The sequence below is a fragment of the Dipodomys ordii genome, unplaced genomic scaffold (assembly GCF_000151885.1).
Source record: "Dipodomys ordii isolate 6190 unplaced genomic scaffold, Dord_2.0 Scaffold25, whole genome shotgun sequence".
Classification (NCBI taxonomy): Eukaryota; Metazoa; Chordata; class Mammalia; order Rodentia; family Heteromyidae; genus Dipodomys; species Dipodomys ordii.
The window spans coordinates 16652171-16676011 of record NW_012267241.1 but is presented as its reverse complement, the minus strand read 5'-3'; the positions used below and the strand labels follow the sequence as shown (position 1 = coordinate 16676011).

At 40.0% G+C, this 23841-nt stretch overlaps 1 protein-coding gene across 1 annotated transcript in view; it reads left to right on the top strand.

Moving 5' to 3' along the window:
- The window catches only part of Taf4b (TAF4b RNA polymerase II, TATA box binding protein (TBP)-associated factor, 105kDa), a 110817-nt gene extending 101273 nt beyond the window's left edge, over positions 1-9544 (top strand). Inside the window, 1 exon segment of the mRNA XM_013014811.1 lies at positions 7836-9544. Coding sequence (XP_012870265.1) covers positions 7836-8000 — 165 coding nt within the window. The 3' untranslated portion in view covers positions 8001-9544.
- The last annotated feature ends 14297 nt before the right edge of the window (positions 9545-23841 follow it).

Genomic DNA, 23841 nt, shown 5'->3' with positions numbered 1-23841 from the left:
ATTACAGGTGTGAACCACCCACGCCCCGCTTATCTTTGCAGTGTTTGTTCTGGATCTGTATCTTTATTTTGCTCTTCCCTGTTTCCTAAATCTAATACTTCTATTGGGGTGGCATTGGGACTTAGTATAAACTGGATAGTGTATCATTGCCTCTCACTAAATTCTTTACAATATTTCTTTAAAATACTGGTATTCTGTGCTTGATTAACTGTTAAGACGGGGACACATTTGTTTTTTATTAGTCTTAACATTCAGGCAATAGAATAAAAGTGGCTGACTTTAGATGGATTGTCTTGTAAACAAAAGCTGGCTCTTCTGCAGTTTGATCAGAAGGTTATAAGAAAAACTACGTGTACCTGTACATATCCTTCATCTACCTGCCACATGTCTGAAGTGCCTATTAGTTTACTTTTAGCTTTAGGCATTTTTCAAAAGTCTACTATAATCTAGTTTACTGAGTGGAATGAGAAGTTTAACAGCATTCATCATTTCTCTTAAACTGGCTAGGCAATGATTTAGCAAGAGCCTAAAAGAGTATGACATGAGAAGGATAATTAAATGGTTTTAAGTTGAGAACGGTAGAGAACCTGGAGAACTAGAATTACATTCTTTCTGTGAACTTTCAGTGCCTCCCAACTACTGATGAATTCATTATGATAATAAAGACTCACACTTATAAAGTGTATAATGTTACCATTTAAGTTTAAATAGATCTTAATCAGTTTTTGCCATTGCTATCCCTAGTTTGCAGAATAGGAAGCTGAGGCACAGAGATATAATTTGTCTGAAATTGTTTATGGAATTAACAACTAGTATTTATCACCTTGCAGCCTAGCGTAACTTCTTACCTATCACTGGTACCCAGTAACAAGCTAATACTGAGTTGAATTAGCATGGACTAGCATGAAACTAGAGGCCCATTTGAAGTCAGAGAACTTCATCAGGATCCATGAAGCCATTGGGTTCATAAAGCTGTTTCTTCTGTCTCTCACTTTGCCTGGCAGTAATCTAACTTAAGGAAGCATGGAGAAAGAGGCAGAAGAGCTTTTTAAAGGTTTTACTTTGAAATACCCAATTGCTACTTCTCTGAAATGGGCAGTTAATACTATTCAGTTGTTTACTATAAGAGCAAAATAATTTCCCCGAAATTTTTTTCTCCGATTTTTTTTTTTGGTCATGGGCCTTGAACTCTGGGCCTGAGCGCTGTCCCTCAGCTCTTCAGCTCAAGGCTAGTGCTCTACTACTTGAGTTACAGCACCACTTCCAGTTTTCTGGTGGTTTGTTGGAGATAAGAGTTTCATGGAGTTTCCTGCCCGGGCTGGCTTTGAACCACGATCCTCAGATCTCAGCCTCCTGAGTAGCTAGGATGACAGACATGAGCCACCTGCATCTGGCTCCGAAATTTTTTTATAAAGATACAAAGTTTTGTTTAGTAGTACAGTTTGCTTCTTTAATAGAGGCTCACTTAAACTATAGTTAGAGAATGTTGATGCTTAGATTTGATTAGGTTCCTAGGGTATCTACTATGTGCATGATAGATAAACGGACCATTTTTGTCATCTACTTTTTGCTCTCCTTTCATCCAGGTGAAGAAACCAAATTAAAGAATAGCCTCATATAGAAAGAGAGGTGAGTGGGAAGGCCGGAGTTCTTACAACTCATCCATGAGCTACATAGTGCTCTGTGGCACATTGAGACTGTAGTGTAACTACAGATCAAACCTAGTCAGCTTGGGAGAAAGCAGCCAGTATAGTGGAGGAAGCTTAAAACCAGCAGTGAGTTGTTCCCGCTCCTCTACTGTCCTTATTGTGGATAATTGAGAGGCATAGAAGTCTGGCCTACTCATTGTGAAACTTAACAAATGATGAGCTACAGAATAAAGATGCTAGACACTTATTTTATGTCCAGATTCCAGAAGGATTGACTTTCTGAGTCAGACACTATTTAGGAAAGAGAATGCTATCACCTTTTGTGAAGGCATTTCTGCTGGATTGTGGAGTGACCCTTGGGGTTTGTTTCATTTATAACATTGCCTCAGGCACTCCGCTGCATCCGGTTGGAATGACCTCCTTTTCAACCCTGTGCTGATAGCTGCAATGTGGCTTTGTCCCCTGGATCCTCAGGCTTGTCACATGACAAACATGAACTGTGACCCCTTTGTTCTTTAATCAGGTGATTAAGTCTTACTATTTTTCTTTATACTTAAATTTTGCCTGATTTCTTTCCTTTTCTCCTTTTTTGCTCTTGATAATTTACTACTAAGATGAGACTTTTTGCTAGCAATTTAATTTTTATGTTAATTATAACATTGATGCTAAAAAAAAAAGAAGAAAAAACACCTACAGACCATAAGATCTCTGAATTTTCACATCATGAACATAGCCACATAGCCAGTAGTCAGATCAAGAGAGAAGCATTACCAGGCACCAGTGACTGAAACCTATAGTCTGAAAATCAGTTCAAAGCCAACCTAGACAGCCGTCCACAAGACTCCATCTCTAAAATAACTAACAAAAAAGTAGGATTGAAGTGACACTGCCCAAAAATAAATGTACTCTCCACATGACTTATGTAACTGTAACCCCTCTGTACCTTTATAATAACAATAAGAAATTAAAAATAAATAAAAATACAAAAAATTTTAAGCAGGATTGAAGATATTGCTCAAGAGAGCATCAGACAAGCAGGGAGGCTAAACTAAGCATAAGACCTTTAGTTGAAACCTCAGTCCCACAAAAAGTTAAAAAAAGAAAAAGGAAGTGTCAGGCTTTTAGTTTTTGATACTTGGGAGACAGAGATTGAGGAATGTTGGTTAGAGATCAGCATGGATATAAAAGTTTATGAGACTGCATCTCAACCAATGACTGTGTACACTGATGCATGCTTGTCATCAGCAACACAAAGGAAGTACAGCCCAAGCATGAAGCAAGATCCTACCTTAAAAATAACTAGCACTTAGCTGGTCACCAGTGGCTTATGCCTGTAATCCTAGCTAAGATCTGTGGATCTGGTTCGAAGCCAGCTGGGCAGAAAAGTCCCCAGAGACTCTTATCTCCATTAACCACTCAAAAACTGGAAGTGGCAGTGTGGCTCAAGTGGTTGAGCTCTAGGAGAACCAAGAGGCTCAGGGATAGTGCCCAGGCCCTGAGTTAAGTCCCCAAATCAACAACAACAAAAAAAGCTGACACTGCCAGGCACTGGTGGCTCACACCTGGAATCTTAGATCTCATGAATAAGAGGCTGAGATCTGAGGATCATGGTTTGAAGCCAGCCTAGGCAGGAAAGTCTGTGTTACTCTTATCTCCAGTTAAGCACCACAAAACAAGGGGAAAAAATGGAAGTGGAGCTGTGGCTCAAGTGGGAGAACACAAGACTTGAGCAAAACAGTGCTCAGAGACAGCACACAGGCCCTGAGTTCAAGTTCCATTACACACACACACACACAAAACAGCCAATGGTGGAGGTACCACTTAAGTAGTAGAATACCTGCCTAGCAATTTTTTTATATTTTAATATATATTTTTTATTGTAAAGATATTGTACAGAATGGTTATAGTTACGTGAGTAAGGTAATGAGTACATTTCCTATTCTTACCCCCTCCTTTGTTTTCCCCCATCATCCCTTCCCTTCCTACCTCCCCAACTCCTCCCCCCCCCATGCACAAAGTTGTAAAGTTCATTTTCAACATAGTGTCTTGTACATCTCATTGTTACAGTGGGTCAACCTGTATCCCTATTTAAGCATTTTGTTTTTTCCCTTCCCCTCCCCAAATTAGAAAAATGCATATACATGATGAAGGGAACTGATGTCAAATACAGTGAAAACGGGTTATGCCATGGGGGAAGAACATACAAAAGAAATTCAAAAATCACATAGTACATTATAAATATGTTAAAAGCAATAGCAAGAAAGAAAAAACCACTTGTGTCCCTATCTTGGGGTTCATTTCACTTAACATCATCTTATATGGTCATATGTACATAGCTTTTGACCTTTTTTGCTTGTCTCAGACATATACTAGTAATTGCAAATAAGGGAAACCATAGGACCTATGTTTCTTTGGGCCTGGCTTACTTAATATAATTTTTTCCAAGTCTTTCCATCTCCTAACAAATGGGGCAATGTCATTCTTTCTGATGGAGGCATAGAATTCCATTTTGTGTGTGTGTGTGTGTGTGTGTACTACATTTTCTTGATCCATTCATCTACGAGGGGTGTCTGAGTTGGTTCCATATCTTAGCTATGGTAAATAATGCTGTGATAAACATAGTTGTGCTGGCAGCGTTACTGTGGCCTTGTTTGTGATCGTTTGGGTAAATGCCCAAAAGGGGGATTGCTGGATCATAGGGGAGCTCTATGTGAAGTCTTTTGAGGAACCTCCATACTGCTTTCCAAAGTGATTGAACAAGTTTACACTCCCACCAACAATGTAGTAGGGTTCCCTTTTGGCCACATCCCCTCCAGCATCTGTTGTTATTAGAGTTCTTGATTATAACCATTCTAACTGGGGTGAAGTGGAATCTCAATGTTGTTTTGATTTGCATTTCTTTTATGGCTTGAGAAGTTGAGCATTTCTTCATGTGTCTGTTGGCCATTCTTATTTCCTCTTCAGAGAAGTTTCTCTTTTTTAGCTCACTTATATATTGAGCAGTTGTTTCTTTGAGGATTTGTTGTTGGGGGATTTAATTTTTTGAGTTCCAAGTATATTTTAGATATGAGACCTTTGTCCATTGTATGGCTAGTGAAGATCTTCTCCCAATCCATGGGCTTTCTATTGATCTTGCTAGGTATGTCCTTTGCTATGCAGAAGCTCTGCAGTTTCATGCAATCCTATTTGTCCAACCTTTCTTTGATTTGTTGTGTTTCTAGGTTTCTATTAAGAAAATTTCGTACTATGCCAAGGAGCCCTAGAGTTTCTCTTATTCCTTCCTGTACTGCTTTCAGGGTGTCTGTTTTGACTTTGAGGTCTTTGATTCATTTGGAGTTGACTGCCTAGTAATTTTGAGACCTTGGGTTCATACCCAGAATTGAGAGAAAGAGAGAAGGACTGGGGGTGGGGAGTGGGAGGAGAGAGAGAGAGAGAGAGAGAGAGAGACTGGGGCTGAAACACAGAGAGAGAGAGAGAGACTGAGAGACTCTCCATTCTGACATTTACAGCTTTTTCTTCAGGAACTTGGCAGAAAAAGAATCATGAAGAATGTATTTCTTTGTTTTTGAGTGCCTTTCTTCAATACATTGGTGACATTTGTCTATGCTCCCCAGTTGTTATTACTCTATTTTCTTCCATTGTATAAATATTCTAGTTTATTCCACAAAGAGGAGGCATTAGAATTGTTTGTAGTTAGAGCTATTGTGAGTAATAAACTAAACTTTCTTGTACGTCACTTTTGATTAAAATGTGACATTTCTGAGTATCTTCATAGAAATGAAATTGCCAAGACATAGTAGCCATCTAGCCATTTAATTTTAAAATACATACAAAATACAAATTCACTGTAGGAAACATGTAGTTTGAGGTTTTGAATAATATATCTGATTTATGGCTAATGAAAATGCCTCTAGTTAAATGTATTGTAATTTTAAACAGATTAACTCCTGTAAACAACAAAATTGCCTCTCATGACAATGGTGTTTACTATTTCCTAATGTGTGATTTTTTTCAATTCAACATGTCCATTTATGTATACAAAGCATTGTGATCAGTGTTATGCTTTCAACATTCTCCCCCACCTCCATACAGCCCATTCCCACTTGATTCTTCAAGTTTTCTAGTGCCATTGTCACATGTACACTGAGTCTTGTGACTGTATCATTCACCATCCTGCAAAAATGCTGTGAAAATATTTTGGTGGTAATTACAGTAGTTAAGGTGACATCTAAGTTGCACCACCTCTTAGTAACAATGCCTGCAGAGAAGAATGGACCTGCTTGTACTTGAATGCCACACCTAGCCATAGTCAGAGGTGACCGTGTGTACGTGTGTAGACTGCATTCTTCACCCTGAGCCCTTTAGAGCTCAGAACTGGAGATGTACTTCAGCACAAGTAGCCAAGCAGTTGTGAAATGGAGAACAAACTTTTTCCCTCTTCTAATACCTGAGCTTCCTGAAGTTGGTTTCTTATATTCCTGTGGACAAGTTTAGTCTAGTAAGTGTAGAAATTGGATGTGTCTTTTTTTGGGGGGGGAGAGGGAGGGGGAATCAGTCTTGGGGCTTGAACTCTGGGCCTGGGCACTGTCCCTGAGCTCTTCAGCTCAACACTAGAGTTCTACCATTTGAGCCACAGCACCACTTCTGGTTTTCTGGTGGTTTATTGGAGATGAGTCTCATGGACTTTCCTGCCTGGGCTGGCTTTGAACCGTGATCCTCAGATCTCAGCCTCCTGAGTAGCTAGGATTACAGGCGTGAGCCACTGGTACCTGGCTTGGATGTGTCTTTTAACAAAGTTGTTGCCCCCAAGTCTTGCTATGATCTTGCTATGATCTTTGTATTTTGGAGACCTTAAAGAATTTCCCTTCCCTTCATCAAAATAAAACAAGAAATGTTCAAAGATTAATTGAAATTTAATGATGATGATAGGATAGTAATAAAAAAGAAGATGTGCTCTTCATTTTAGTTACATGTCTTTTCTTGTATAAATCTTTTGAATGGATGGACAGTTGACAATCTTAACTGATGCTTTTTGAAACATTAAAAAGGAATGAATAAAGGATTTCTGAATTGTAAAATTATTCTTTAAGAAGTGTTTTTCATTTCTTCTAATTTTATTTGGTAGTAGTACATAGACATTAGTACTTAGAAAACAATACAAGAGTATTAGGTTTTATTGCTTTTTTAAAATTCATACTGGCTTTTCTGTTTTGAACCAGTAAATTCAGAAAATATTGTTGATTATTGGTATTTTTCTTTGTATTTTACTAAGTTCTAGAGGAGACAGAAATAACGGTTAAAGCATATGCAAATTATTCTTGTCAAATGGTGTGAGGTAGTTGACAAAGGATAATTCTTCAGGGGACATGATGGGTAGATTGTTTGGAATGGCTTGTTGTCACTGTTTGCTTCTCTTTGTAGAGGAACAGTGTGTGTGGCTGGAGTTAAGAAGAGGAATGGGTGGTGAGATGGTGATTATGTACATGTTAAAGTTCATGATGTAGCATAGTGAGAAACACCACTCACTTTAGATGAAGTTAGAATTTGAGTTTGGTGCTGTCTTGCTTTGTGACCTTGAAAAGATTGCTTCAGCTCTCTTAACTCTCTTCATGTGATAAGGAATAGCACTAAAATACCTTGCTGCAATTTTGTATCAAAGGAAAGAAATAATGTGTGAAAAGTGCTTGACATAAGCTGTCAGAAGTTCTTCAGAGAGTATCTGGACAGTGGGAAACCACTTGAAGATTTGGGTACCATACCATGGTGGGATCTGAGCCTTACAGGGCTTTTATTATTTAAATTTTTCCTGTTGCCCTACTAAATGCCTACATGTATTTAAAGTGTGCAATCTGGTAGCATTTTTATGCATGCATACACCTATGAAATTATCACCGTGATCCAAATAATAAACGCATCTATCATTTGGAAAAGTTTTATGTGAGGTTATTAAAGTGGAACAGTCTGGCCTAGAGAGTAGAGTGAAGAGCCTGAGAGTGGGGTGATGAGTTCAGAGGCTGCTGCCTGAGAAAGAACGAATGAGGCCATGAGCTAGGTGAAGTAGCCTGTACGACTGGGGCACAGGCTTGAGTCTCTCATTTGAGAAGAGTGAGCTTCTGGGTGCTAGAATTGCTAGGCTTCCCCCGATGAAAGGGCCCTCATTTGAACTCTCTCTCCTCTTCTTTGTAGAGCTTGAAAGATGGCCTTGCTTCTGGGACATCCAGCCTGACAGCCACCAAACTGTTGCTTCGTCCAAGAATCACAAGAATCTGCCTCAGGGACTTGATATTCTGTATGGAACAAGAAAGGGAGATGAAGTATTCTCGAGCCCTGTACCTTGCCCTTCTGAAGTGACTACTCTACTCCATCCAAAGCCTTGCTGTTTACTGCCAAAGAAGACACTAGAACATTGTCCTATTGGCCTGAAATCTCATTTCTGGAAATAGTAATATGGAAGACCATTGTTTACAGTTAGAAGCTTTTTATCAGGTTTTAACCTATACAGCTCATTGAGTTCTTAGAGTCTAGCTTCACTTTCTGAAAATCAGTCATGAAGTACACTTGACACAGTAGCACTAGCCTACTTGTGCTTAATTATAGCAGGTTAGGGCTGTGTTGGTTACTGCCTGCTTCCTTTGCCAAACTGTTGTCTTTCCCTAATTCGTCCTGTACTGAGATGCAGGGGTAAGAAGTCCTTATTTACCAAGATAACTATATTTCATCCTATACTGAGCCTGTCTCAAGTTGTTAAGCTTTCTGGTCTAGAACCAGAAGATGCTTTGCTGACTATGACAGTCACCTGTAGTTCAAGGTGACAGACCGCAGAGTAGGTCCTGTGGTGGCTTGGTGGGCTGAGCCCCAGTGTTGTCAAAATGAGACGAAAGGAGACAGTGTGTGCCTGAGGGTGCTAGTTTTCTGGCTCATGTCACCATGCGCTACTTCTGACACCCAAGTGAGGGACTTTCCTGTCAGGGAAACCTGCTTATATACCTCGTTGAAAACTAAAAGGGAATGATGAGGCATTGCATTCAGACTGATGAGGGGGAAATGATAATGGAATCATAAAACAGGAAATGTGCTGCTTATGTCCAAGGAGGCGGGGTGCACTTGGAACTCCAAAACACCTGAAATAATAGATTTTGATGACAGAAGCAAATCACAACCCAACCAAAAAGGAAACTTTTCTAGTGACAAGATTGCAAAAGGAAGGGTTTTTTTTTTTTGTTATTTCATATTGTTTTAAATCCCAAGAAGGTTGGTTCATTCTCCTGTAAAAGCTTTTAGTTTACCTGTATTTTAAGCATCTTGGTATGTTTTTAAAAATCCTAACTAGTGACCAAAAATTTTAAGGCTAGGTCTTCCTTTTGGATTCAATACTTAACAGATACTGTCAGCATCTGTTGTGAATGTTCGTGCAATATGAGAAGCGTGATACAGTGTATCCTTTAAAGAAGAAGGTGATGTGCAAAGCAATTTTTTTTCTTTTTTAATTTCACTTGTGCAGATTGTAGCTGGCAAAAGCAGTAGTAGTTATTACAGAAAGAATGGTTAAATCCTCAAAGAAGTTTGAGTGAAAGAGAAATGCTGTGCTTCTTAGAAAAGAGATTCAGGGGGAAAAAAACTAACTCCAAGTATGTTATATTCTTCATCCGATTTTTCACATTGGGACTGTTATGGCCATATCCTATGCAATAGTAAGATTTAAATTGGCCACAGTTTTTGTTTCCACAAGTCATTATGTAAAATGCTATAAATTATGTGTATGTTAAAAGAATACTTTAAGAAGAGATCTATATCCGAAGTCATTTTTGTATATTTAAGCCCTTAGCTTTATTTTTTTGTAAAGTACAGCATACTCCCACATTTGTGTATATGTTATCAATCAGAGATGTTTAAAATTACTTCAGAAACTTCAATAAAAGAATTATTTTTATTATAAGAACAACTGTGCTTAGTAACTGACTTTGCAAACTGGTTTTCATTGGTGGTCAATGAAAGGCTCACCTAAAAGCCTCACATCTGCTGGGCAGGGCATCTGCTGTGCCCAGATTTTTGTTTATTTTCCAGTGTCAGCATTTGAGTTCTCGAAACTCACTTCAAATCCAGTTTCTATATCATTTTCTTTGAAATAGCTGCTATTGGATCTGCAAAGAAAGCTAAGCTTATTCATTACAAAAGTTTTTCTTGACCCATCAAGGTTCTCTAAGATAGTTTTTCAAATTTTATTTTTTAATAGCATTTTAAACTTTGTGTGGTAAAGTATGCCTTACACAGAGAAGAAAAAATAAGCCTACAAAATGGAAGCCTTCGGGGTATATGGAATCTACAGATACACTTTTTTTTTTATTGTAAAGGTAATGTATAGAGAGGTTACAGTTACCATCCATTGTGTTTACTTGTAGATTTATAGGAACATATTTTTTATTTACTCATTTTTATTGTAAAGGTGATGTAGTTACGTAAGTCAGGTAATGATTACATTTCTTTTTGTTTTTGTTTTTTGGTTGGTCATTGGGCTTGAACTCTGGGCTTGGGCACTGTCCCTGTGCTCTTCAATTCAAGGCAAGCACTCTTACCGCTTTAGTCATGCCACTTCAGTTTTTGAGTGGTTTTTATTGGAGATAAGAGTCTCATGAACTTTCCTGCCCAGGCTGGCTTTGAACTACTATCCTCAGATCACAGCCTCCTGAGTAGGTAGGATTACAGGCGTGAGCCACCAGCGCGGCTTGAGTACATTTCTTTTTGAACTGTGCCACCTCTTCCCTAGTTTTCTCCCAGTTTTTTTCTCCCTGATCCCCTCTCCTACAAGTTGTATGTTTCATTTTCAACTTAGTGTCTAGTAAGTATCACTGCTGAATTTCTTCGCCCTTTGCCACTCTGCCTTACCCTTTCCAAAACAGATAAACTTTACATACAAGACAAAAAGTACAGAAATAAAAAACAGTGACAAAGTGGAAAGGGAGGAGTAAAATAACAACACCAAAAAGCCCTCTTGTTTCCATTTCTTGGAGTTCATTTTGATAAACATTCTATATGATCATATGCACATAGCTATTGAGCCTTTGTGATCCCCTCCTAAGAATATCTTTCTTTGGTCTCACTGTGTCAATGTTTAGAGTCCTGTTTATTTTACATGTCCAAGTGTAATTTTTTTTTGTCTTTTACCATCCATTGTGTTTACTTGTAGATTTATAGGCACATTCTAATTACTACAAATACAACCTGTTTCTTTGGGTCTGGCTTACTTGGCTTAATATAATTTCTTCCAAGTCTTTCCATTTCCTTACGAATGGCACATTGTATTTGTGTGGGTAGGTGGGTGGTTGTGGGTGTGGGTGTGTATACCACATTTTCTTGATCCATTCATCCACTGAATGGCAACTGAATTGATTCCATGTTTTGGCTCTGGTAAATAATACTGCAGTGAACATGGTTGTGCTGGTAGCTTTAGTGTGACCTTGCTTGTGGTCTATTGGATAAATGCCCAGGAGTGGAATTACTGGGTCTATGTGAGGAAGCTCCATACTGCTTTCCAGAGTGGCTGAACAAGTTCACATTCCCACCAATGGTGTAGTGGAGTTCACTTTTGGCTACATCCCTGCCATCATGTTATTGTTCGTTTTCTTGATAATGGCCATTCTAATGAGTGAGGTGAAGTCTCAGTGTTGGTTTGATTTGTATTTCTTTCATGGCCAGAGTTGTTGAACATCTCTTCATGTGCCTATTGGCTATTTTTGCTACTTTTTCTGAGAAGTCTCTCTTTAAGTCTTTAGCCCGTTTATTAATTAAACTTGTTTTATTAATTAAGCTTGTTTCTTTGAGGGTTTGTTTTTAAGGGGGTTAATTTTTCTAGTCCCAAGTATACTTTACTTGTCTGATGTGTATCTAGTAAAACATTCTTCCATTCTTGGGCTTTTTATTTATATTACTCGCTATGTCCTTTGCCATTTCAGTTTGATGCAGTCCCATCTATCCAGTTTTTCTTTGACTTGTTTGTAATTCTGGATCTTTACCTAGGAAGTTTCAACCCATCTAGGAGCCCTAGTATTTCTTCTATCTCTTCCTGTAACATTTTCATGATATCTGGCCTTACCTTGAGGTCTTTGGAAGAATCTACCTTCAGTTTTCTGCATGTGTATATCCAATTCTGCCAGCACCATTTGTTGAAGGGGCTGTTTTTTTTTCCATCCTGTGTTTCTGGTTTCTTTATCAAATATTAGATAGCTATAGGTCTGTGGGTTCATTTCTTTGCCTATTCTATTCCATTGGTCCTCAGGTCTATTCTTGTACAAATACTAAGTTGTTTTTAGTACTACAGCTGTGTAATAGAGTTTGAAGTTTGGTATCGACATTCCTCCAACACTGTTCTTCCTGCTAAGGATTGTTTTTGCTATTCAGGGTCTTTTATTATTCCATATCAATTTTTTATTGCTTTCTCTATATCATTGAGGAACGTTAGAATTTTGATGTGTATTGCACTGAATTTGTAGATAGCTTTGGGTAGTATTGCCATTTTCATAATGCTAATCCTTCCAATCCAGGAGCATGGAAGGTTTTTCCATTTTACTAAATCTACTTTAATTTCTTTTTTCAGATGTTTTAAAGTTTTCATCATAGAGGTCCTTTACATCTTTCATTAATTCCTACATACTTTTTAAGGTTTTACAAATGGAGCTGCTTTCCTGATTTCATTCTCAATCTTCTCATTGCTGACATATAGAAAAGCTACTGGTTTAGGTGGGTTAATTTCATGCTCTGCTACTTTGCCAAAGTTTCAGATCATCTCAAGTAACTTAGAAGGTAGGGTTCTTTAAATACAGAATCATGCCATTTTCAAAAAGGAATAGTTTGACTTTTTTTTCCTACTCGGATCTCCTTTATATTTTCTCTTGCCTTCTTGCTCTAGCTAGGAATTTCAGTACTGTATTGAAGAAAAGTGGAGAGAGTAGACATCCTTGCCTCATTCCTGGTTTCAGAGGAAATGGCTTTAACTTTCACCATTAAGTGTAATGTTGGCTATAGGCTTGTCATAAACAGCCTTTATTATATTGGGGAGTGTTCCATGGATTCCCAGCTTCTCCAGAGCTTTTATCATAAAGGGGTCTTGGATCTTGTCAAATGCCTTTTCTTCATCTATTGAATGGTCATGTGGTTCATGTCCTTGCTCCTGTTGATGTATTGAATTACATTAATTTTTTTTATTGAACCAGCTTTGCATTCCTGGAATGAATCCCACTTTTTCATAGTGTATGATTTGTTGTTGTTGTTGAATTCAGTTGTACAAATGCACAGACAATATTACCAATGTTTTAATATATGTTTTAAAACCTCACAAGAGTTGGAATTGTTAAGTACCTGTATTTAGGCAATAACCTCTGGAGCCCACCAGTGTGTCTGTTCACTTTCTATCCGAGGTAGAAACACTCCCTCTTGTATGGCTTATTTATGCATTGGAGTTGGTAAACAAGCTTTAGTATCTCTCACAGACAGTGGACAATAAAGGAGAACCAAAGTTTCTTTTTTTTTTTAATGTAACTCTATTGAGGGATATTTTACACAAAAACATGAACTATTTTATCCATTGAACTTTTATTTTGGCACTCAAAATTGAACTAGTGTCTCACACATTCTAAGCTAGAGATGTGTCGCTGAACTGTATCCTTCATCCTCATCCATTTACTTTCAATATGATGCCCCTTTAAATGGTCTCCTCCCAGATATCTTGAAGATTTCTCTTTTTCAAATGATGCAGTTGAACATTCTTTTAAAGTTGATAGTCTTATAACTTGCAATTGAGATAAATTTTGTTTCACTAAAATTTTGGCAAAACTTTATCTAGAATGAAGACCATTTCTATTAGTTGTATTAAAATTGTAGCAGAGAACACAAGCAATGTTAAGATTTCTTTTTAAAAAGAAAATAATAGAACTGAGATCTTAGACTGATAAGGTTGGACTTTATTTTTATAAACATCAAATAGGTATTTATGAAACTTTGATTTTTTTTGCAACAGGATTCACTGATTCTTTAGGAGATGAGATGATTAAAGTAGTGCATCACATGTTTGCATGTGACCTAGAAGGCAGTTTTTATTTTCCCTTTCAAACACTTTCATTTGCCTAATGGGTATTATGTGTATCTGATATCAGCATCTTCTCTTGATTTTTAAAAACATGGCTTAGGGGATGTGGCTTAGTGGTAGAGCACTTCCTCATATACACAAAGCCCTGGATGTAATCCCCAACACTGTCAGAAAAAAGGTAGATATGGCTAGGTTTGGCAGTACACATACAATAACAGCTACTTGGGAGATTAAGACAGAAAGATCATAAGTTCAAGGCCAGTCTGAGCAAAAGATAACAATACCTGATCTCTAAAACAAAAGGACTTACAGATGTTGCTCACTAGTACAGTGCTTGCCTAACATGCCCATGGCCCTTGATTAGATCTTCTGCATCCCAAGAAAACAAAAAGTTATTTGTGCAGATTGTTAAGAATATTGTTCTTTTATTAGCGTATTAGTTGTACAAAGAGGTTTTGTTACAGCTCCATACATGTATACAAAATACCTTAAGTTCCCTCCCTCTATTCCCCTACTTTTAAAACTATTTCTAATGTGCTTTATTATTCATACACATATATGAAACATTTCAAACTTATTCACCTACTCCTTCACTCTTTCCTTTGACCTATCCTCTCTCATTGGTTAGCCCCAAATAGCCCTCATTTGACAACTGTGTCTTGTTTCACATCGGAGAGAGAACAGAATGTCATGTAGTGTTTTCACATGTAGTTCAGCTCTATTGGCATTGGTGCCTCACTGAAGTTGTTTCCCATTTAGACATTGGTTTTAGTAGAAAATTTTTCTTTGGAGAAACAGTGAGAAGTTGCTATGCAAACAAACTCACCGCCATGCCTGAATGCTGCTGGCTGGTGAGAGGAACTGATTAGTAAAAGGGTCAGAGTCTTATGTAGACTTTGCAATGTTGAATATTCAGGGAAAGAAAGACATGTCTCCCAAACTCTTTTGTAAGACCTTTGTTGGTGAAGTATGATGAGAACAATTTTAATGGAAACTCTTTAAACTGAAAAGGCCAAGTAGACATCTTTAAGCAGACTTGTCACAGGTAGTTCTGGGTTGGTATTGGCTGTGGTAAAGAACACACCTATCTGGGAGATGGTTGAAGGAATTTAAAGAATGGACATATGTGAGTACTTGAAACAGCATCACATCTAGTAAGAAAACTTGATGTTAGTAGTGGTTGAATAGCATTAGAATGGCAGCTCTATTTCCCGCCCTGCTACTATTGTATTATTTTGATGAAAGTCACTGGCTGAATGCACAAACCTTAATACCTTTCTTAAATTCAACCTGAAATTATGCAGATTCCTAAATGCTACATTGAGGATTGAGCCCTGGGAAGCTAGAAGAAGAAAGCTATGTATAATATAGGCAGCCATTTTGAGAGTACTTTTGTTGCATGGTGCTGGGAATTGAACCAAGAGCTGTGGGCATGCTAAATGCACATTCTACCACTGAGCGCTATCTCCAGCCCCCATAGTAATTCTTAGATCCATTGCCTAATACGTTTCCTATAGGGTTAGAAACAGAGTCTTAGAGTCTTCCATTACTTCAGGATTTTTTAATGGCAAACATTATTATAGATATGCATATGAACATGCAAACTATAGAAGAGCATACCAAAATAATTCTCTTATTCTCAGACCTTCTCAAGTCCCTTGACCTCCTCCTTAGATCAGCTACTTTTACTGATTCCCTACATGCAGTCCCAGAGTATACATACAAGAGAGTGGGGGGAGTATCTACATGGTTGATTATTACCTCTTTAATTGCATATAACAGTATATAGGTCTATGTTTTATTTTCACAAATCCATTCTTAATTGTTCCTGTATTCTAAAGCCAGAAGTACTGGTACAGTCTTGCTGTATTCTAGAAAAGAACATGTTTCCCTTGAGGGATTTAGTCACAGGTTCTCTACTTCGTAAGTTTTAGGAATATTTTTGTTGTGGGGCTTGATCTCAGGGCCTGGGTATTGTCCCTGTTTTTTCACTCAAAGCTAGCACTCTACCACTTGAGCCATGTTGCCACTTCCAGTTTTCTGGTGGTTAACTGGAGATGAGTCTCATAGACTTTCCTGTCCAGGCTGGCTTTAAACTGCTGTCCTCAGATCTCAGCCTCCTAAGTAGCTAGGATTACAGGTGTGAGCCACCAGCACCTGGCAAGTTTTAGTTACTTTGCCAGAAGATTCAAAATATGTCAATAGGTTTCTCTACCAAAGAGGAGTCATAAACTGCAATGGAGAGGGAGAGTAAGAGACACTCTAAGGGTAGAGGAAAATATTGATTAAGGAAGAATTTAATATTCTTGTGGTAATTATAATTTCACTAACAGCATCCTCCAACCATGAGCCATTAGTATCCAGGAAACCAACCTGAATTTAGGATCACTCCCACCTCTTCTGTAAAATTTATATTCTTCATTAAACATTAATGAGCAGAACAGAAGAGAGCTGATCTAATTTTGGCATTTCTGGGTGTGATCTCTGATTAGGCTTGCCTGAGATAAAAAATGCTCATTTGGCAAACTCGTAAGAAGTTTCTGCTCCTGTAAAGCACTATGGGGACAGATGCATAAGATACAGAGGCAGAAACTTCTGTGAGGCACAGCCTCTGGTTAGAAGTGAGATATATACATATAAACACACTTCCAAGGAGCAATGAAAATAGGTGTTTATGGGATCTTTAGGAAAATGGATAGCACTTCTAAATAGACTGACCAGGTTGAAATAAAAATTGGTGTTGGCTTTGAAAACATTAAATTTTAAGTTGTATACTCTAGGGCCTTTCTAAGGCAAAAAATGGAGAAGCAAAAAAGGATAGAGTACATTTAAAAGAAGGAATTTATTTGGCTTAATACATTTTCAAAATGTAAGATGGAGGCAATTAATGTTTCAACTTTGAACTGTCCAAGACACAGAAAATACATAATATTCAGTGGCTGAAAATACATAATATTCAGAGGCTCACGCCTGTAATCCTAGCTCTTCTGAGGCTCTGATCAAGAGCATCAGGGCTTGATGAAAATAAGTTCAAGAGACCCATATTTCAACCAACATAAATGATGATACAGTAGTGCATAACTTTCATTTCAGCTACATGGGAAGTAAAAATAATATCACCATCCAGGCCAGCCCTGTCCACTCCCCCAAAATAGTGAGGTTCTATTCAAAAATTACAACAAAAAGGGCTGGGGGCTGTGGCTCAAGTGGTACAGCACCAAAAAATAAGGATCTTGTTAAAACAAGGTGATCTGTGTTCAATGCAACAACACATCAGATAGGATAAAGGGAATGGAAAAGATCGTTGAGGACCCACTTACTACCCAAATTCCATGCTGCTATTGGTGCACAGTGACTTTGTGGTGACCGGAAGTTGTAGCTAACTGATTGCCCCACACTTTCACTCACCATCCAGTGTGGCCTTTGGCCCCACCACATCGGGACCTGTAGAAATGCAGGATTGAAGACCCTGTTTCCTATCGTCTCATGCTGCAGTTTTCCAGTTTTATTCTGGTTGTTCCATCCAGCTGATCACTGAACGATTGCCCCCCCTCCCGCACCCTATTGTTCCAGACCCATACAGACTCCAGGCAAAATCCCAGATATGTGTGAACTCGTTTGAAGTGCTGGCAGAGCAATCCACCTAAACCCAGCTGTAAACATCCCATTGTGGGCCCAACTGAAAGGCCCCCACCTTCCTTGACCTAATGGCTTTTTCATTCACCTCTGCCTCCTTGCTTGGACCTCCTATAAAACCCAGCTCCTGTCTCAACTCCTGGCACAACCTCCAAACTCCAAACCCGCGGGAAGGTCTGTTCCTCAATAAACTGTCCTCGCCTGTTGATGATCCAGTCCGGCCTATTCCTTTTCCGCTCTCCTCCATTTTCCTAACAATCACAATCACTGAAATCTGGAGCTGTTTCCGAGGAGAACATTGGAGTTCACATTACTAAATTAACTGCACCATTCAGTAATCTTCAGGCTTGGGTCACATGTAGAACTCACAAGCATGCATTCTGAGTGTATTCAACTTGTCCACAGATGTGTGGCTACAAAACAATGAGGCATGTCATTGCCCTCCAGCATTAAGCTGTTAATTAGTGCCAATATTACTTCATGACCATCTTTGACAACATCTAATTGATAAAACTGTTGCAGAGTTCACATAGTTTTCAGGACAGCACTGAAGAACAAGGAGCTGTTGTACCTGTTACTTGGCACAGTTAGTTAGCCTGGCACTGATCTCAAAGAACAGGACAGTGGTTTGCAAGGTGCTCAGCCAGAGGGAGGGTTGTTACACCACCTCCCCTAATATAGTGAAGTCCTAACTCCAATTGTCTTGGAATGGGATTGTGTTTGAGAGAAAGTGTTCTAAGATGTTGGGTTAAATGATGCCATTGAGATGCGCTCTAATCCCTTGTAACTAATGACTATGACTAGTTTAAGAAGAGATTAGGACTTGACAGACAGAAGAAAAATAATCTGAAGACCCCAAGGAGTCTTCTCACAGACTGCCATCTACAAGATAAAGAGAGAAGCCTCAGAACACCTTAGCATTACTGACATCTTGGCTTTGGATTTCTAGCCTCTGGAACAGATACTTTTTTCTGTATTGAAAGCCATCGGGTCTTTGCATTTTATAGCAACATCAGCCAATTCTGGAATTAGCAGAATTGGTCAGACTGCCTGGCAGGATGAGCTAAGTCAGATATCACGTCTGTGGATATCTTGAGCATCAATTTTCTACATTTAAAATGCCTTTTCAGGTTGAACTAGGTAGAAATGCAGGCCTAATATTCAGTGCATATCCTGTGAAAGTAGGAAATTGGAGGAGATAGCTGGCATTGGGAGAGATGGGGAGAATGAGGAAAGGGCTGATCACACACAACCTGGCCATAGAGAAATATCACAGGAGTTGACCAAGGCAGACCACAGGTGAAGAAGCACTTCAGCAGTGTTTGGGAGGAGGGGGTTTTAGCCCGGCAGACAGGTTAGTCGGTGTGGTCCATAGACCAGTTGCTTGGGTGACACCTGGAACTTGTCACAAATGCAGAGCCCTGGATCTGTTCATTGAGGATGTGCATGACCTTGGATGATTGACGCATACATTATAATTTTGAGAGGTGCTGCACTACAAAGCTCCTCACAAATTTATTTCCTCATAAATTCCTTCTTCTCTGTATATTAGGTTTGCTTTTGCTTGAATACCACCCACCCCCCATGGGTCAGACCAGATCCAGGCTTAGGAATTTTAAAGTACAATTGAACCTTAGCCAGAGTCAGATTTCAAAAAGAGAAACTGAAGCCCAGAGAGATTAGCTCGTTTTCTCAAGGACACAACACTAGACTACATTTTGACTTAAGCACAACTTGTAGGAACACTAGTAAGAAGAATTATTTTTTCTATTAGCAACGTGGAAATTGAAGTTACTTTCTAAGTCAGACTAGTGAATGAACTAGTTCTAGAATTAGCCGTGGATGGGTTGGCTTATCATACACATTAACTGCCTTCAAAGGTGTTAGTACAGAGAGAGCTTAGGTGAAGTTAGGATTGCCTGTCAGGAAGAAGCATAGCATTGCTTCTGGTCTGAAGAGATGACCTCAGCAGTGCCTTACTCTCCTAAGAAAGATTAACAATCTTCCTCATTTATAAGCAACTCCTCATCTATCTTTTATATTTTTTTTCTTTGAGACAGAGTCTCACCATGTAGCCTAGTCTGCCTCTCTCTGGATCTTACTATGTAGCCCAAGCTGGTCTCCAAATTGAGATCCACCTGCCTTCGCTTCCTGCTGGGATTACAGGAGAGTACCACCTCTGGCATACATCTTTTATATTTTGATTCATATTATAATGTCTAGGCCAGATGTAAGGTTTTCATCTAAGTCAGACATAATGAAAAGAAAAGTAATTATAGTAGTAGTACTCGCAGTAATATTAACTATAGCATTTAGGTCTCTCTATGAGCATGCTATCTGGGAATTCGTTAACTCAATATTATGATTCTAAAGAATTGTGCCATTATAGACTTGAGAGTTTGATGAATTTCCCGTTTGATTCACAAATGGATCATGGACTATTAAATGATGTTTTATGTTTTGCAATGGTCTTTTCCCATTGAATATTCAACTATAGATTATTCGTCTTGTAGTGATTTTGAGTAGTCTGAAGGCGTTCTAGAGGTTCTCGTATAGAAACCTCACTTTACAGGTGAGGAAAATAGTGTCTATATGTGATAGCTATTACAGTACTAAAATACCCAGGATAATAAGCTTAGAAAGAAGAAAGGCTTATTTGGCTCACAGTTTTTCAGATTGCAGTCCCCTGTTGGTTGGCTTGATGCTTTGGGGCCCGTGGCAAGGCAGTATATCATGGTGGGCAGGCATGGTGGGGAAAGATGCTTGTTTCATGGAAACAAGAAGGAGCTGGAGTCCTAGCGTCCTCTTCAAGGGCATGTCCCAGTGACCTATCTTCCTCCTACTAGGCTCCACCTCTTACAGGTCTTACAGTCCTCTATCACCACCCCAGGCCATTGACCAAACCTGCAACACACAGGCCATTGGGAAACAGCAATATGCATGGCCAATGGCGTAAAAGAAATGAATGCAGGGAAGTGACAGGTCCAAATCCCCATCAGATCCTTGAAGTAGCAGACCCTGTGGCTTTGAGAGTGGCCCTGAGGGCTGCCTGAGAGACTAGCATCTGAGTATTTGCCTGGGCCTCCAGATGCATTATTGACCTGCCTTTCTCCATGATGGTGCTTAGAGCTTTGTCTCCTCTTCCAAGGCTGTAGGTATTTCATTTGTATGTTGGACACATTTCAAACCACTCTTCCACTTCCCCTCAGTGTGTTTGGTACTTCTGCTCCGGCTTTATGTGTGTTCTTGTGTTCACTGGGTTTTTTTGTTTGTTTGTTTGTTTTTCTTGTTTGTCTGCTTTTGTTTAGAAGTTTGATCTCATGGCCTTATACTTACTAGACAGGCACTCTACAACTTGAGCCATGCCCCCACTCCTCCCCCCTTTTTTAGTTTTATTTTGATTAGGATCTTGTGTTTTTACCCAGGGGCTACCCTCAGACCATGATCCTCTTTTATAGCTGGGATGATAGGTGTGGGCCATCATACTCAGCTTATTTGTTGAGTGGTATATTCACAGTATTTTCCTTTGGCTGGGTTTGGACCTTTACCCTTTTTGTCTCCATCTCCTGCGTAGTCATGTTTACTTATCAAACATACATCTTCAGTATGCAGGTCAAAACCAAGTCTGGCTCAGTACAGGGGAATGGACACACACACACACACACACACACACACACACACACACACACACACACCACACACACCACTTTGGGTCTTTAAATGACTGTTCTTGCTGTAGCAGTAGATCACATCCTCTGGGCTCCCTCTGAGGGATGTAAAGGGACAGACAACTTGCTGTGACTCACCTTACCCTCTCCTGTGGCTGGGGTTGGTGGAGAGGGTGGGACAAAGGCATAGCATCACATGTGGGGTTGGACCACTGAGCCCTAAATAACAAGCAACAAGCCCCACTTCACTGCCACCCCATGCTGGAGAAAGCCATGGCCACAGAGGTCTGATGACAAGAACACGAGTGTGGGGACCCAATGGTCAGGGATTCTGTGCTAGCAGAGCCCCCCTCAAGGCACTCACACCTGGACAGATACTCAGCTCCCTGCCTGGTAGCCTGTACCCAAGGGGAAGCACCTGTCAGTGCCAGCATTCAGGATTTTATCACCTTTTGCTTAGCACCCCTGGAAAGACATTTCAGGAAGTTGGCGGGAGCCAAAGCCACGAGGTCCTCAAATTGGTGGCGGCAGTGCAGGCCACCTTTTGAGTCACAGGTGTATCCCTCAGGATTGAGGAGAAACTCTGGGTGCAGAATCCTTTTGGGGGATTGTGAACCAGCCGGTTCACCTGAGCCATTTTAATCCATGACCCTGGTGAGGCATCTTCCTGGATGTTCTGTAATGAAAAGCCCACCCACTTTCTAGGCCGCCATCAGTTGTCACATGTGAGCTCTTCTGAATAGATAGCTCACATCTGTCTCCCTGCCTTGCCCTTCTCAAAAAGGTGACATTGTCCCAGGTAAGAAGCTCATACTTTGGCAATGCATTCCTTGAAGAAGCTGTTCAATGAGTTTAGGCAGGAAGAAGAGCGTGGCAGGGGGGTGGATAGTGGCCCACCTTTGTCTTGTCTCCTGAGAGCACATTGTGCCCCTGCTAGAACTCTTCCAAATCTAAGTAAATACCATGGAATGCCCTATGTGAAACACACCCTTGAGAGTATTCTTTGCATCCTGGGTTTAACAATTTCCAACTTTCATCTGAATTTTTTTTAAAAAAAATGTACGGGAAGCAGGGAAGGATTTTAACTTAATTATAAAAAAAACAGACCAGGCATCTTCCAAGTCAAGGCCTCTGGTCTTGGGACTGAAGCCCTGGAGCTCTGAGAATTTATTGTAAACATCATCATTGCCAAAACCCACAACTAGTTCTGTTGCTGGGAAGTGGGTAGATGGGTGACTTTTTTTTCCCCTTCTAAAATCTGGCTTCTTTCTGTATCTTTTTCTCCCAGGGGCTCTGGATATGTCCCCAGGTCCCTCTTTGATAGGTGAATCTGTGTCCAATTCCTTCCAACAAAAGACCTCTCCACTTGCAGATGCGAGCTTGCTGCATGTAACTTCTCCCCAGAGATTCCTGTTGCAACCCAAGCAGGAGCGTTACTTTGATAGTCATATGAAATAACCTTAACTTTGCCTGGGGATATTTACAACAAAACATGCAGAATTATTGCACCATAAAGCCTGCTTCACTGATTCTTGCTGATTAAAAACTTTGTTCCAAAAAAAAAAGTCTAATGGAATAAAATGAAAAATAAAAAGACTCAACCTCTGGGGAGCCCTGACAAAGCCAAGATCCTATGCCTTTTGACACAAATGGGGAAGTGGGAGAAGGTAGGCCTGCTTGTGGCTTTTCCCCTGGCGCTCCCTGCTTACCCCTCCTCAGGCAGGAGTGAATGGCTTGTCCCTGCCATGCTGGAGACCAGCCTCAAGTGATGCTTTAAGAAAAACGAAGACAAAGCAATCCCTGGTATCCGGTGAGGTGAAACCACTTACCCCACCCAACAGGAGGGAAGCCTTTGGAAGGGATGCTACAATCTCCCTGGAAGAAGTTGGCAGGAATGGACAGAAACCTGTATCCCTTCTTCCCAGGTTCCATTTGCCAGGAGCATCATCCTCCAGGGCACTGTGAAATCGGGCCCTGCTATTGTTTAGCCTCTACTTGTTGGCCAGCATCAAGTAGGATTCCACCAGTCCCTGAGTGTAGACTAGGGAGTGTGTGGGTTGTGCAGGGGGCACTAAGCCTCAGCCTCAGCTTCTTTGAGCTTTCCTATAACTTCCTATCTTGTGTCTGGTGTTTCTGATCTTTACAGAGCTACCCTCATCTCCCTCATCTCTTCTGAGCCTTTCGGACTCCATCTGGGCCTGAGTAGGGGTTCCTCCTACAGTGGGCAGTCTCCCTGAACATGCCGGCTGAGGGTGCTGGTTACTCCACCTCCCAGTAGCTGTGAAGAACAGGAAAGTTGTGACTGAGGTCCCACTCAGATATCCATCATACCCACTGAAACAGAGGACCACTGCTTTGACCTACCTTTGGTGCTCCTGTGTGACCCCCATGTTCCTGCGCCCCTTTCTCTCCATCAAAAGTATGAAGTAAGTGTTTACTGTGACCTTGCTCTTCTGTTATTTTTTACCAGGCATATTGGTCTAACAAAAAAGTCTATTGGCATGTTTGGGGGCTTTTTTATGTATGAAAGAAGAAAGAGTGCATTCAGTCACAGCCCAGATTGGCCTGGAACTTGAGATCATCCTACCTCCACTTCTCAAGTGTTGAAATTACGGGTGTGTACTACCATGCCTGGCTTTTCAACTTGGATCTTTTTTCCAACTTCAGGTTCCTGAGATGCACCACTGTGGTTGTAGCTGTGTCTTTCCTGTGTGTGTGTGTGTGTGTGTGTGTGTGTGTGTGTGTGCCTCTCAGATAGTCAAACAATACCATATTATTCTTATTCCTCTTAGAATATTAATTCTGGCTG